Here is a 14547-nt window from a genome sequence, read left to right as displayed (position 1 = left end):
TTAATAATTTATTTTTAATATAAACATACGAATACGTTTTTATGAACAACTAGCTGTCGACCGCGACCCCGTCCGCGTGGATATATAAAAAAACTTAACTAGTGTAGCTCACATTACTTACATTTATCCATCCATCCACATCACATCCATCTAAACATTCGCATTTATAGTATTAGTAAGTTAAATAGAAAGCAGCTCCTCAAGGCATAAATTCGAAAAAAAATGAATAAATAGTATCCTATGTCCGTCTCCTGGCTCTAAGCTACCTCCTCACCAAATTTCAGCCATATCTGTAAAGCCGGTCTTGAGTTATAAACAGTGTAACTAACACGACTTTCTTTTATATATATATAGATGATTGAAATATAACTTAATCTCAAATGTGCAAAACTAAAAATCTGCGATAACTTTTCTATTATACAAAAAAATAATGCTACAAAAGGCAACGTTTGTTCACCGGTACAGTTGCCAACTGTAAGTTCGTGCATCTGCAGTGGAATTGACGTTCAAGGCAAACCAGTTTTGCACCCTCGTTGCTTTACAGTTATGAAATACCCTAATTCCCCAACTTAGTACTATATAATATTTTTAATGCCAATCATGTTGTAAATAGATACATGTGTTTGAAATTTTAATTTAAACTTTTGCCATGAGTAGCAGCGAAAGACTCAAATTTAACAAATTAAAAAAAATTGTTTTTTTTTTCTACACACAAATAATAATGTGCAAGGTTTGGGCACGCATTACCGTACTTAGAGTTGTTGAGCGGTCACATTTAGTTTAAATATATCATACAAATTCTAAATTAAGATCTCTCTCTAGGTACCTCTTTACCAATAAAGACTTCTCGTCATCTCTACGAACTTTTACCGATCTTTCGCCAAGAAAAATATTTTATTAGCGTAATATCCCACTGCAGTCCCACCTGTATTTATTAATACGTATTGTGATCCCTTTCAATATCTTCAAGTATTTCACGTCAGTGTAAATCTACGTTTAGATTTCAAAACATCAAATCAGAGCTCAAATCGGGCGATCGTGCGACATGTCGCGTGCTCTCGTCTCGTCGTGCGTGAGAACCGGTTTGACTACAAGCGTGTTGCGTGCATCAACCTGACGGTACAGGGTTTTTGCAAGCGAACAATCATTTACAACTAATTGAACCAATAACTTTTCCCTTTGTTATCGTATTATTGCGTTATATTATGCTTAACAAACTACTGTCAAAAGGCAATGAATAAATTGGAAGTATATTTAAACAGCCTCAATCTACCGGGTCTAATCTGTCTGAAACACTTCCGGTCTTATTTCTTAACAAAAATGTAACCTTAATAAAGAAACCCACTTACCGCATATAATAACAATTATTATCCAAAATTCAAGTTATTCTACGTCGTTTTAAATAATTTAAAAAGAAAACTGAGAGAAAAATACAAGCGAACTTAAAGCTAACAGGTTGTATTAAAACGTAACATAATATGAACTATGCACAAAGCATTTCGTAACTCCCTTTTTATATAAACTGGTATATAAACGGTACATCTGCCGCAAGAGCACATCTGCATACACTACATTAAACAAAAGGGCAACCATTCAGATATGTAGATTTACGATTCAAAGCACTAGACTTTCACTTTTATTAACAAAGTATTCATTATGCATGCAAAGTTTTCAAAGAGGGATTTAAAACAAGGATCTATAATAAACGTTCATGCTATCACTAAATTCAAATGCGCCAAAAAAAAAACTTGTCAAATCTCTATAAGAATTGATAAAAAGTATGCCAAAATGCAGCACAAAATAAAATATACTTGTTTTTTACATCGTATTACGTAAACGCAATTCGTATTCGGTAAATAAAGTAATAAACATTCAAATTCAATAAACCATTGTTAATGTTATTTGAAAAGATATTTACGAGGCGTTTACAGCTTGATCATAAGGTGTTAAAATTGTGTGACAATAATTTTATCATTGCACAACTAGACGCCGGAACCAAAGAGTAATGAGCCTTGCAGAAATCCTTCAAACGAGCAAACAAAGGTATCCGTGTAGGCTTCCATTGCTTGAAGATCTAAACAAAATTATCATTATATTTTGTAAGAAAATGAAAGGGATGACAATATACTTTTGTACAGGCATCTAGGCAATGGAATCGCACAGTTATAAAACTATGGAACTGATTGACATTAAATCAAATTAATAGGAACATTGTAATGAGACAAAGAATACGCTGGGAATATGATACGTTGCGCGAATTAATTACTCTTTGTTTCGTGTAAACAGTTCCGGAGAAATCTAATAGTAACATAAAAAAACCCACATAAGACTTATCATTAGCAAGCAAATGTAAAGTAGAAAAGGTTATTTTGATCGAACGCACTTTTCAATATGAAAAGAACGATCATTCAAGTAGTGAATATTTGCAGTTAAAATTGCATTTGAGAAACCAGAGGTAATTTTGTTTTGGCGTATAATCGTACAGAGTGGAACATACTTCGATAGATGGTAAAAAAGAGAAGTAACAAGGAAACGATGGATGTGAATAGAGAGAGAGATTAGTTCAAACACACTGTGAAATCGGTGATTCGGTACAGAAAACTACGCTTGATAACATGAATTATTTGATTATAGATACACAGATATGAGTATATAGTTACTAAAAATATCATTAATATTCGGGTAGACATCTTTAAAATTTAACGATCTAACCAAATAAAACTCTAGATAAAAGAACAATAGGCAATATAATCGCAAATTTGTGATGTTGTTTTGAATAATTCATTATAACTTACAAAAATGTTTCCTTGACAAATATGCCATGATATATTGCACTTAATTTTCATTTTGTTCACAACTACATTAGAGGACTGGTTCATAGCAAAGAAAACTGTTGACTGCAAACCGAAGACCTACGAATGCTTGGTGTTTAAATAGCTTCAGGCTGTTAAATTTTATCTAGTAATGAATACTAAAGTAATGAATATTATATTTATTTTAACGATATTTAAAAGTTACACAATTTTTTGTAAAAAAATAAGCTAAAAATTTTTGGCTATGGTTCCCGAAAGTAGTCGAATATTTGGTTAAGAACCGATCGCCCCTACAATGTATGTATGTGACTATTATCTTTTTAAAATTATGTCAATTGGGTTCAACATAAGCGAGCACGCAATCTCTTCGTAGCGTATTTTTCATCATAGCTGCCCACGTAACAACACTATTTAGGAAGTGGTTCGTCTATCAGGTATAGAGGTACAGTAAGCTGCATAAATATTTATACACTTATTTAATTTTATAAACTTGTACACAACTACGGTTTAAAAATACGTTTGTGCGAATTCGTCAATAATATGGTACAATTGGCACGGATACGTGTGTGCATATTTTCATAACCGAAAGCATAGAATAGTTTATTTCTTTGTGTACATATTTATGCAGCTGACTGTATTATAAGTTACGTCACGTATTCATCTTGTTTATCTTTATACACCTTTCATCACTATTTAGATATACGTAACATCACAGATTACTGACTGGTGTCAGGCAATATTTTTGTCGTTTTATAATTGATTTTTTAAAAGGTGCCAAAAATAAAATGATCATTTCTTTGACCAACACGCAGTCGCGAATAACAAACTTTTTAGCAAATTCATTAGATACTACATGCGAAAATGACATTCGTGTTAGCATACTCTGTCTTTATGTTTCCACTGCCGGTAACATAAATACAAAAACATATTGCTTTCCTTGTTATTCTCCTTAAGAAAATTGAAACAGCAATATATTTTATACCTTTGTTTTAGCAGTGGAACCATGAAAATTCGTTGTTAGTGTATTTGAAGTCTATTAACACGATAGCCGTTTAACAAACATTCTTAACATGAGTTCGTTCATCCGTATTTTGATTATTGTAACTACACAGTCATGTAGTATTCACTTCAAAATAGCTAGATTAAACATTTTCAAATATATTTAACAATAATAAGCAAAATTGAGGAAGCGTGCATCTATTTCAAAGATACGTGGCCCACATACAAAATATGACAAGAAGGCATTGAAGTTGATATATTAGGTTTCTCAAGGAAATATGTTATCTCTGTATAGTTTTTATATATCTTATTAATATTATAAAATGCGAATGTTTAGATGGATGGATGGATGTTTGAACGTATCTCCAAAACGGTTGAACGGATATTTATAAAATTTGTCGTACATATATAACACATATGCTACTAATTACGTTTTTTTTTTTATACTGTGCGGACACAGTTGCGGGCGACAGCTAGTAAAAATATAAAGAAAAAATATTTCTTACTTCCTTGACCGTAATGAGTTATATTATTAAAACATGATTGTGCAGTAAAAGTAAAAAAAAAATACGCACAAAAGTAACATGTTCAGTAGCACATACATTTATTAAATTATAGTAATTTTCAAGACATTTGAAAGAAAAAGAGTTTAATTCTTCGAATTGCTTGTATAATAATGACTTTAGTTTCAAAGTTGTAATAATGGGTTGCCGATGAACCGCAACAGTTTTTTACAGGCCCCACTTTATGATTGAATATAATTTCCTACGCTGGTATTTATCTACAATTGTAATTATGTTGGATTTTTTTTATAGTTAATACAACGTTTGACGGAATAGTGCATACGATACGATAATGTCATACAAAGTCAATATTTTTTTACTAAATTCGTATTTTTTTAATTTTATTAGTGGCTTCTTGATTATCACGTCACTAATATATTTTCTAAAATAAAAAATGCGAAAGTTTTGATCGTTAAATTTTAATGTATGGATGTTGGTTACCGAATAACTGGAAAACGACTCAACGGATTTAGGTCAGACAGTGCAGTCTGGAATGGCGCATAGGCTATTCATTTTTTTTAAGGCTACGTAGACTAAGTTGCGTACGATAGAAGGTTCTCTATGAAATTTTTATTTTTATGTAAACAACTCATGGATGTAAAAAATCTTAAATTAAATTTTAGTAATTTCTGCATGCGATGCTGGTTTTTAGTTACCTACTTACTTTTTAAGCATGAAGGCCTTGCTTAGTTCTTTCAGTACTGTGGATACAATCGCCCCTGCTGCGGGTACAGCCAGCACGGATGCGTCCATACATGCTGACAGAGCGGCTGGAGCGAGGACTCCCACTCGGCTTAATCTGGTGCTGTCTTTCGACATCACTAACACAAGAAAGAGAGTTTATTGTACTTTATGTGACAGTACTACTATGGTTGTAGTTTACAGTTAGAACACAAGACAAAACACTCGCGACAACACGACCGCTAAGCTGATTCGTTCACTACCGCTCCGCATGCGGTTTAGCTCACTAATGCCAGATGCTTGTGTAACCACTTGTGATGCAAGGGTCGCCTCGGTTATTGTTGTATTAGTCATATGAAACATTCCGTATCCATTCATACATAAAGTATCGTATGGAAAAACCAACAAAATGGATTATAAAAAAAAGAATTTTCAAATTGATTGTTATAGGAGAAGGAATTGATAATGTATATCTTAAACCTTTATACGTGAATTGGAACTAAATTCACTTCATTTTTAAACTAACTGAACTAACTTCTATCAAGACGGAATTTAAAAATGTTGGTTTAAAAATTAGATTAAAAAATGTTACAAATCTGAAACGGTTCGGAAGACAAATGTCGTTGAACTCTTTCCTTAGCCGATTTTGAAATTATTCATTATTATTTATCAAATCGTCTATTATTATAAAGCTGTAACATTTAAAAATATTAATACAGAAACCAGTCCTTTAAATATTGAAGTAATATTATTTTCTATCTGAGCTTTACCTTGTTCTATTCGAATAACTCTCCGTGACTTTCATTATAAACGGTGAATATTAATGTTAATTTAAAATGTAAACTACGTATTAATAAAATTGGAATGTCTATATGTAATGTCAAAAAACGTCACGTTTCGTTCACCACAACCGATTTTTAAAACTTTTATTTGTCTGTCTGCCGTTATGTCCGTGCGCACGGCCGCGTTTATTCCGGACCGATTTTGACGGGACTTTGACGGAAGGTAGCTGAAGCACTCGCAGAGATTTTGGGCTACTTTTTAAAATTCTGCTCTGACGAAGTCAAAGAGGGCTTGTATAATAAAATATAAAAATAAAAAACAAAAAACATACGTAAATTCTAAAATTCCACCAATAAAACCTAAGTTTTATCAACCAGTTATCGTAAAAGATTAAAAAGTTGTGTGATCTTTGTTAATTTCGAACATTTACAACCATTCACTTAGTTAATGTCAACTAAATGTCAATAAACAGCCAATTGACAGTACTTTTTAAGATAATTAACAACAACAACAACATAACTCACGCCCGTAACCCAGAGGAGTAGGCAGAGACCACGAAACTCCATTTGGCACGATCATTGCACACCTCTTTCGCTGCTTCTAAGTTCATTAATCTACGCATACATGCACGCCAGTTTCGGGTGCTCTTAATAACTCCCTTCTAGAGATTTTTTTAAGAGACATCCAGAAAAAAACAAAAAATTGGTAATCTATGCTGGGTCCAGCAATCAAGCTGGACAACATAGAGGGGAGTAAGGTATGCCAGGATTGCGCCATAGGCATACGTAACACTGTCTACCCCTTTTTGGTTACAGTCGTGCGTATCAAATTATAATACTTAATATAGAAAATAAATGAAATCATTAAAATTAATTATTTAATTTATTTATTTATTTATTTTGATTGTGATAAATAACTGAATGAAAGTCGCGCAACCAAAGAAATCTTTCTGTATATCTAAAATATCAGAATTATTTGGATGCTATGTACTAGGCGATCATAAAGCTGAAGAGATGACTGAAAGAGTGCGCAGACTCCGTCAAGAAAACCCCACCTCTTCACGCCAGAAGTTGCGTTTGACGTTTGCGTTGGTCAGTAACACATCGCGGGAGCTCTGTGCATCTCCATTGCCAAAACTTGTATATAAAGGATGTTTGAATAGAATACCATGGTATTTACTATTATGACTTGTACTAATTAAAAGTTAATTCAGTTTTAAGTTTTAAACTAACCTAACTCTTGTAAACACTTCTGCCGTAGAAGAGCATTTCTATTTTTTGTCGCAATTGATGTAGATAGCTAACTTAATACTAAAATAAGGAGAGAGGTGGCCTGCATCTAAGGCATATTAAATTCTCATTTGATTATTTATATACTTTGAACTCTATATATTATACGACACCGCGTGACGCATAATCATTACTGTTTTGTAGTCACGGAATATCGTCAAGGACTAGTTTATTTATTGAAAAAAAAACATCGCAAACAAATTGATCACTCAGGCATAAGCAAGCAGCCAGCCGTGATTATTGTAAGGAAATACGGGTAATTGAAATAATATCAATGTTTACAGTGCAAGAATACAGCTCATAATATACTCATTGGTTCCTAATTTAATATGATTTGTAATGGTCTGATGCAGCCATGTCACAAACAATCCATTACATGTTTTTATAGAATTAAAGCAATAATAAATCTAATCAATAATTACATGAGTGTCTCTGGTAACGTGCTGTCAATATTTACACTTATCTTAAGGACTAAGCACTTAATGTCCCTAACTAGCACTGTCTGGTTGGACGTTTTAAGAACGTTCATTAAGCCAGTAACATGTTGTTTTTTTATTTAAAATAAAATAAGGCTTTGATTTATTTCCAGTCTTTTTTTTCTAATTCAACCTCACTTATTCAAGTCTAAGATCCTGGAAAAACAATTATCTAATTATTTATCATTAGATATTCTTATCATGTGTAGACAACAGAGTTACGTGCTGCGAATGTTTAGGAGCCATCGTCTTATAACGACGCACATCTTCCTAAAGAGAGGTCACCTCGGTACAGCACGTAAGCCACGGTGTAACACTGATTCATTTCCTACAATATTTGGAGGTCGCAGCGGACATTTTGCGACGAGGTAAACACCTAAAAAGTATAAAGCATGACAGAGCACTCCATTTAAGTATGTAAGACTGTTTATAAAGTACTAATTGTTCAAATGTTTTTTAATGCATCACACTTTAAGGACTAAAAATTAATTTAAAAAGGAGGAGGTTCTCAATTCGTCTGTATGTTTCTTTTTAAGTTAGGCTCTTCTATTACTTAAGCTTTAAGTATGCAAATTTTCTTTGCGATTTAGATATATGTTATCTAGTATCCCTTAAGGTTCAAGTTAAAATGTTTAGATAATTCTACTTATTCTTGTCGTCTCCTTCAACTCCGACCTTGGATTTATCGAGAATTTTCTCATTGCGAATTCAAACCAGCAAGACAAACGGGTGGAGTCGTGAAGATAATAGCAATAAAATCATCTATTATGTGTCTTAAGTCTAGAATAAAAAGCAGGCGTTGTTTTTGATTCTAGGTAATACAAGGATACTGCGATACATACTTATTAGGATCTTTAAGACGGCCACCGAATTAATTTTATATTAAAAAAAATGTGATTAAAAACAACGTCTGTACAGATTATTATCGACTTAAAATATCTAAGCTTCATCATTATATCATATAGGATTTGAATAATTATTGAAATCATATTCGCCAGCAAATGATTATGGAAATAAACAAAAGATTCTTGGCAGCTGCAGCGACTATACCCACCGATTCCACCGCTGACTCCGCTCCAACCAGCCGAACAATGCAGATGAAGGATTAAAGAACGCTTAGCAGTATTTTTTATTTTTCTTAAAGTATTTCTAGCCCAGGCAAAAATAGTAACACGTTTCAAATAACAACGTGTCCGTAGATGACTTCAGTATTTAAAAAAAATTGTATGCATACAGATTTAAAAAAATAAACATTTAATTTTGTGACGTCACTAGCACGGTTTAGACACGTTTCTATTCGAAACGCATTGTAAATATTTTAAATGTAGTCACTTAACATTAGATCACTGAATATTGATCTTTTTAAAATGCTATGAGTGTAGTTATCTTGAATACTTAAATTTTCTTTACTAGATAATATTTGTTACCAGATGCATAGAATGGAACGCAAGCTTGATACTGCATAGCGAATAATCAGCAAGACCAAAACATTTCAACATCGAAATCATAATTAACATATTCTTTTAATTTCCTTTAGCATATAATATGTTTCGGTAGTGAAAACTCGCCGTTAATGATGAATTACAAAAAAAAATATTGAGCGCCAGCATTTTATTTTTCATACTTCACACTATGCTAATGATGGTAGTCACTTAAAATCATTCCATTTTCTTTAAAGATATTTTTGTGTCATATACTTCTTAAGTATTTTTTTATATTTTCAATAATAATTGAATACAGTATTAATGGAATATCTGAATAAATAGAAACATCCAATCTGATTTTTATATTCCATTAAATTTATTATACAAATTCTTATACATAGTAGTTAAAGCGTACAAAATTAATTAATATTCAAATTTATCCCGGTACACTTGGATTATTATTATTCAGTTCTGGTACAATATTAGTTGCTTCTCGACTTATATGTATGTCTGTAATAACAAAGTTTGCTTTCGTGACCACAGAGTAGTCTAAAGACATAGATCTCTTCTTGCTGTGCTGGATAATGTCTGGATACATTTGTTCTAAATATTTTCTTCTGTATTCTGTGTACATCCAGTCGTCAGAATTCGATCGCTTTTTGTTTTCCAATGAACTTTTTGATGAGACTGAATTCGAGATGTGACTAAAACTAGCATTGCCTGAAAACTGTCCCAATTGACGTCTGTAACTAGTTCTAGGTAAATTTCTCTCGGATTCCTCGCGACGTGCCAACCAATAGTAGTGAGCTATAGGGTCCCTCGGGCCCCAGTGCCTTGAAGGTCTGAAAGATGCTTGCAGCTTCTGTTGACAAATTAATTTCCTCAAGAAACATAAAAACGAAACAAAACAAAAAATATATCAAAACACACTAAGGTCATTTAACAAGGTCTCCTCCTTTTTTGTACACGATCAGGAAAAATGTTGACATTATTTTTATATACATTTCGCTGAGCACAAGATAAGCAATTGCATTTTAATCTTATCAAATAATTGTTAAAATTGCGTTGCTAAACAAACTATATCATTGTATTAAAAAAAACTGTAAAATATTTTTAGAAAACATCAATTAAATATGCTTACCGATATTGCGTCGTATTGCATTTGCTTCGCCACCGATATCGCCGCAAAGATGACGAATATCGCCACTGCTGCGCCAAATGTTGCCACTATCAAAATAGCTTCCCAAGGACTTTCTTGCCATTTCGTATCATCAATCAACCAAGTGACAGCCCACCACATTGTGAACGCCAACACTGCACCAGAAGCAACAAACCATCCAATAATCCAATAGCTTGCCAAAGGTTTGCCATTTAAAAATTCCACATCTTCCACCAATGTTTTCCGACCTGGAGAAAGAAAAGTCTTTAAAAAAATCTGTACTAATAAACCATTAGTAGACCAACTTTGAATTCGTCAATTTTGTATTTCGAATAAATGTGAAATAAGACTGGCCATATATATTTACCATAAATTAACAGAAACGCCAACACCTCGGCGACGGTAGCGATACTTATAAGCAGAGGTACTGCTAGGTCTTCAATCGCACTTAAAGCTGTTAGACCTCCTGCTAAGGCCGCCAATGCGCCGCCCACACTAGCCAGAGAGCACATAATAGCAGTGTATCGCCATTTAGGACCACCGAAGCGACGGCAATGGTCGAATACAGGATATAGCAGGGTAAGCTGGAAACAGAGTTATAAAAAGTTTTTTTTTAATTTAGAACTTTTAACCTTTTTAGAATAATGTGTGATAACCCTAAATCTTATTAATATTTATAAAAGACATTTTCATTTTGTTGTGTTTGTCTTATTTATTTTCATTTTTTTCAACCCTACTTTATTCTCGAATGTATAGCCTTATAATATTGAGACTTTGGGTATATACAATGATAAAACTTTTAACTAATAATCAATGCAATTGTATAAGATAAAACGACTAACCATAGTGACAATTCCCGAGAGTAACAATAGAATGAAGATAAGTATCGGCCAAGCAGTGTTCAGTTCTTTCTCGACTGCCGCCTTGTACGTTTCTACGAGGACCGCGACTGGGCTGGTGTCGCGGTCCACACCCCTGCTAACACTATGCCAAAAGATCAAACCGAACCAACACGCTGCTACATTCGTCCCAGTAAAGATTAATGATGTCCTAAAACAGTAAGTATAATTATGATATACCATAAATAAACTCGATAATACTATTAACATATAAAAGAGATGCAAAAACTGCGTTGTATAGCAAATATTCTTCTCACGTACGATAAGCTTTGAGTTGCAATTTCCACTAAGCAGGTAGCCGAGCAATAACCGCCGTTCTTATTTCTCGGTCGGTCTCGGTCAGTCTCGGTCGCGAATATAGCGCAAAAAGCCTCTACATGCAAAGTCGCGCGGTTAACAGCTAAGTGGAAATAGGCACATACAATGTAAATTATCTTACCAATGAATATTCGTATTCGTATAAATAGAATCCCCGGCTAGAATAAGATATCCGTTAGCAGTCTGAGATGCCAATAAAGCTTGTATCAAAGCCCCGTACCATATGCTCGGGTCGAGCATATTCCGTATGTCAGCACTGTTGTAGAATGTAGTCAAACCACTTCTATCTCCAATGCAACATATTATAACAATGCCTAATACAAATATGATAGGGCCCAGGACATAAAGAATACGCTTCATAAATTTAAATGGACCGAATAACCTGAAAAAAAACAAACATTGACCTTTTCTTATATAGAATGGAAATCAAATAATGCAACAATTTTTATCGTTGTTGGATGCTAGTCCTGTTTTGTAATCTCTGTGAACGTTTATATATGTTATGTCCCTTTATTTTTGCCTAAAATGACTAGTCATTCTATTCGTTAGGTAAAGGCATTCAGATTTTGTAATATTTTATTAAGTATTAAAATATAGTATGTATGTCGACTTCACACCATACTATGCTACATATACATTATATATGGTATGTATCGTTATTCGCAGTCGACTTACAGTACTAGCATATAAATATCTTCATAACATTTGTAACAAAGAGCTATTAAGCAAATGTATACTCACGTAAAAGGCAGTAGTGTTGACAAAACAATGATGACCAAAGATACCGCGACATAGTACTCGGGTTTTTCGCTGACTGGTGCCAGAAAAGTTTCACTGTAATAAGTAAAGGAATAAATTATTTTTTATTATAATAACATATATAATATAACTTTATAATAATATTTATCTTACTTAAAACATGATGTGGCATTTGCTATGTAAGTTTCATCATCGTCCTGAAAATAATATGATTATTAACGTTATTAGTCAGAAAGAAACAAAACTATTTAATATAATCTTCGCTAATCGAATTTTACTTCATGTAGCCTTAATGAAAGATTTTGTAAACGATGACACATTTAGATCTGACTAACCGTAGGTTTCTGAGTCTAAAATCTCCTTTTAAAACTGATTGTTTTCGATGTGTTGTCAAAGATAATGACAGGGATGATACTATGTTTTATGCATAGGTATTATTTTCAGAAACCAACGGTAATTCTGGCAAAGACGTTAGGATTGTCCCTAGTAAAATTCTGCTCTTTTATAAAGTAAACATTAAGTTAATGATTTTGTTACTTACAGGTACAACAATGTATTGGCATTCCCAAAACGGTATGGAGTTGCTAATGGTGTACAACAGATATGTAAAAGAGAGTGCGACAAACACACTAGTGTACACCAGTGCTAGTATCGATATCAACAATCTGATATAACCCACACCTGAAAATGTATAACAGAATACGTTAGTAATATAAATATATAAACATGTCAGAAGTTATATTTTTGAGAATGAGTGATACATGTGTTATGAAACAGTTCATTTTCTTTACGATGCTGGGTTCATATGAAGGCAGTAAGGCAGTATTGTTGGACAACTCTTTGGACAAGCGGACAGAGAACAGTAGATTCTATTTCTACAGTAAGGGTGCATACAATTGGCACTGCTGCGCTGCCTTACTGTTCTCCCCTCGTGTGAATCTAACTTACTTGACATACAATTAATTAATAATCGAAGTTTTATAAGTTATGGTAGACATTTTGTTTAAATATCATCTATGATTATAATTAATTGTTATATCTTACCTTTAAAGAAAGGTACAGCTCTCCAAACGCCGACAGCGTCTTGCTGGCTGAGTTGTCCAATTGCCAGCTGCAGCAAGGTAATAGGAAGTGCTACCACTACAAAAACAACAGTCAGAATCAAGGCGTACACGAGGCCGCCGTAACGAAATGCGTCGCGTGGCACCCGCCATGTACTGCTAAAACTCAATGCCACAGCGAAAGTACAGAGATGGGCACACACAGGTGGCCAATTCAGCCAAGTCTGGAAATATAAAAAAATGAAATTGAAAATTCAAGCGTAGTTTTTAAAGTATGATATTAAGGTTTGATAATTTATCTTTTAATAAGATTATCACTCAGAAATAATTCCTGAGGTTAAGAAAAATTGTAAATAGTTATCAGGAAATGAACAGTCTTGCTATCATTCGGTTGTTTTCTAATTAAATTTACCCACATTTCTTCATTTCCCTTACGTTATTATTTTGTGATACATAAGATTTAAATTGAAATACACATTTTAATGAATATAAAATTATTACAATACTTAAGTCAAAAAAATCCTCACCTTTAATTTATACGTACTGATGAACATTTTTACAGTAAATTACACGGTTGAATAAATCCAAGCACACATCACTTGCCACTGTCAAAATAGGAACTGCAACCTAAATATGGTGTAAAGAATCTGCAACGCCCTGGATAAAAGTGAGATAAACGTCGATAACTATGTACACTGAGGCAAACATCTTAAAAATCATCGATATTCTAGTTATCTGCGTTATCACAACATTCACACTTACGACAAAATGGGCCTGTATCTTGTTTTATTCACCTACAACTGTTTGTTTACTTATTTAACAAAAAATACATCCGAACGTTAAAAAGTTTAATAATTTACTATTAGTTTGTGTGTCCTTTAAACTATTGAATGTAAAATGCTAGCTTCAATAAAATTCACTTCAATGACTGTTTAATCAAATAAAGAATGCGAATTTATTTGGGTTCCCGTTAATTAATTCAATTGATAAGAAAACGAGTACTTATTTAAATATACGTATCAACATTAACGAAAAACGAAATGAAAAGAATTTTTGTTATTAAAAGATTCTAGACTTTGCATTTACTTCATAAAATGATTAATAGAAAAAAATGTGCCACGAAATAAGTCTGAATTTAACCAAAGAGAATGGGATCTGTGGCACCCAGATAAGATCAATACAGTATAGAAAGTAGATTTCTTGAGTGTAAAACAAAATCGAAAGACAGATTGAAACCGTAATGCATCTGTATGGCGATCAACTAAAATATTTTCTTAAAGAACCAGAATAAAAATCAATATATAGCAAAAACTCTGTTGTAAC

At 33.0% G+C, this 14547-nt stretch overlaps 2 protein-coding genes across 5 annotated transcripts in view; both read right to left on the bottom strand.

Moving 5' to 3' along the window:
- The window catches only part of LOC106113753 (tyrosine-protein phosphatase non-receptor type 11), an 88095-nt gene extending 82739 nt beyond the window's left edge, over positions 1 to 5356 (bottom strand). For both annotated transcript variants that reach the window (XM_013306665.1, XM_013306666.1), the window contains exon 1: positions 5040 to 5356. In XM_013306665.1, the coding sequence (XP_013162119.1) occupies positions 5040 to 5194 (155 nt within the window). In that variant the 5' untranslated portion in view covers positions 5195 to 5356. The remainder of the gene's footprint in view (positions 1 to 5039) is intronic.
- A 4032-nt stretch (positions 5357 to 9388) lies between these two features.
- LOC106113646 (sodium-dependent nutrient amino acid transporter 1) lies at positions 9389 to 14143 on the bottom strand. Of its 3 annotated transcripts, none has more exons than XM_013306486.1 (11): positions 13987 to 14143; positions 13752 to 13881; positions 13208 to 13448; positions 12705 to 12844; positions 12317 to 12360; positions 12146 to 12238; positions 11526 to 11786; positions 11030 to 11237; positions 10555 to 10771; positions 10170 to 10435; positions 9389 to 9890 (listed from the first exon to the last, which is right to left on the bottom strand). In XM_013306486.1, exons 2-11 carry the CDS (start codon positions 13776 to 13778, stop codon positions 9465 to 9467), a joined length of 1923 nt encoding a protein of 640 aa, XP_013161940.1. In that variant the 5' UTR covers positions 13779 to 13881; positions 13987 to 14143; the 3' UTR covers positions 9389 to 9464. The 3 variants fall into 3 exon arrangements, with proteins under 3 accessions (XP_013161940.1, XP_013161942.1, XP_013161941.1); XM_013306488.1 differs by having other exon boundaries at positions 13752 to 13871; positions 13987 to 13998; XM_013306487.1 differs by having other exon boundaries at positions 13752 to 14143.
- Between the last annotated feature and the right edge of the window lie 404 nt (positions 14144 to 14547).

This window comes from Papilio xuthus, unplaced genomic scaffold, assembly GCF_000836235.2.
Source record: "Papilio xuthus unplaced genomic scaffold, Pxut_1.1 DF828177.1, whole genome shotgun sequence".
Lineage (NCBI taxonomy): Eukaryota > Metazoa > Arthropoda > Insecta > Lepidoptera > Papilionidae > Papilio > Papilio xuthus.
The sequence above is the reverse complement of the archived record's forward strand: the minus strand, read 5'-3'. Positions and strand labels throughout refer to the sequence as shown.

Coding starts and splice junctions, on each gene's coding strand:
- LOC106113646 (XM_013306487.1), bottom strand. CDS start 13,778: ATGTTCATCAGTACGTATAAATTAAAG. Junction 12,239..12,316: donor AATGCCACATCATGTTTTAA/GTAAGATAAATA, acceptor TACTTATTACAG/TGAAACTTTTCTGGCACCAG. Junction 10,772..11,029: donor TCTCGGGAATTGTCACTATG/GTTAGTCGTTTT, acceptor CTCTGTTTCCAG/CTTACCCTGCTATATCCTGT.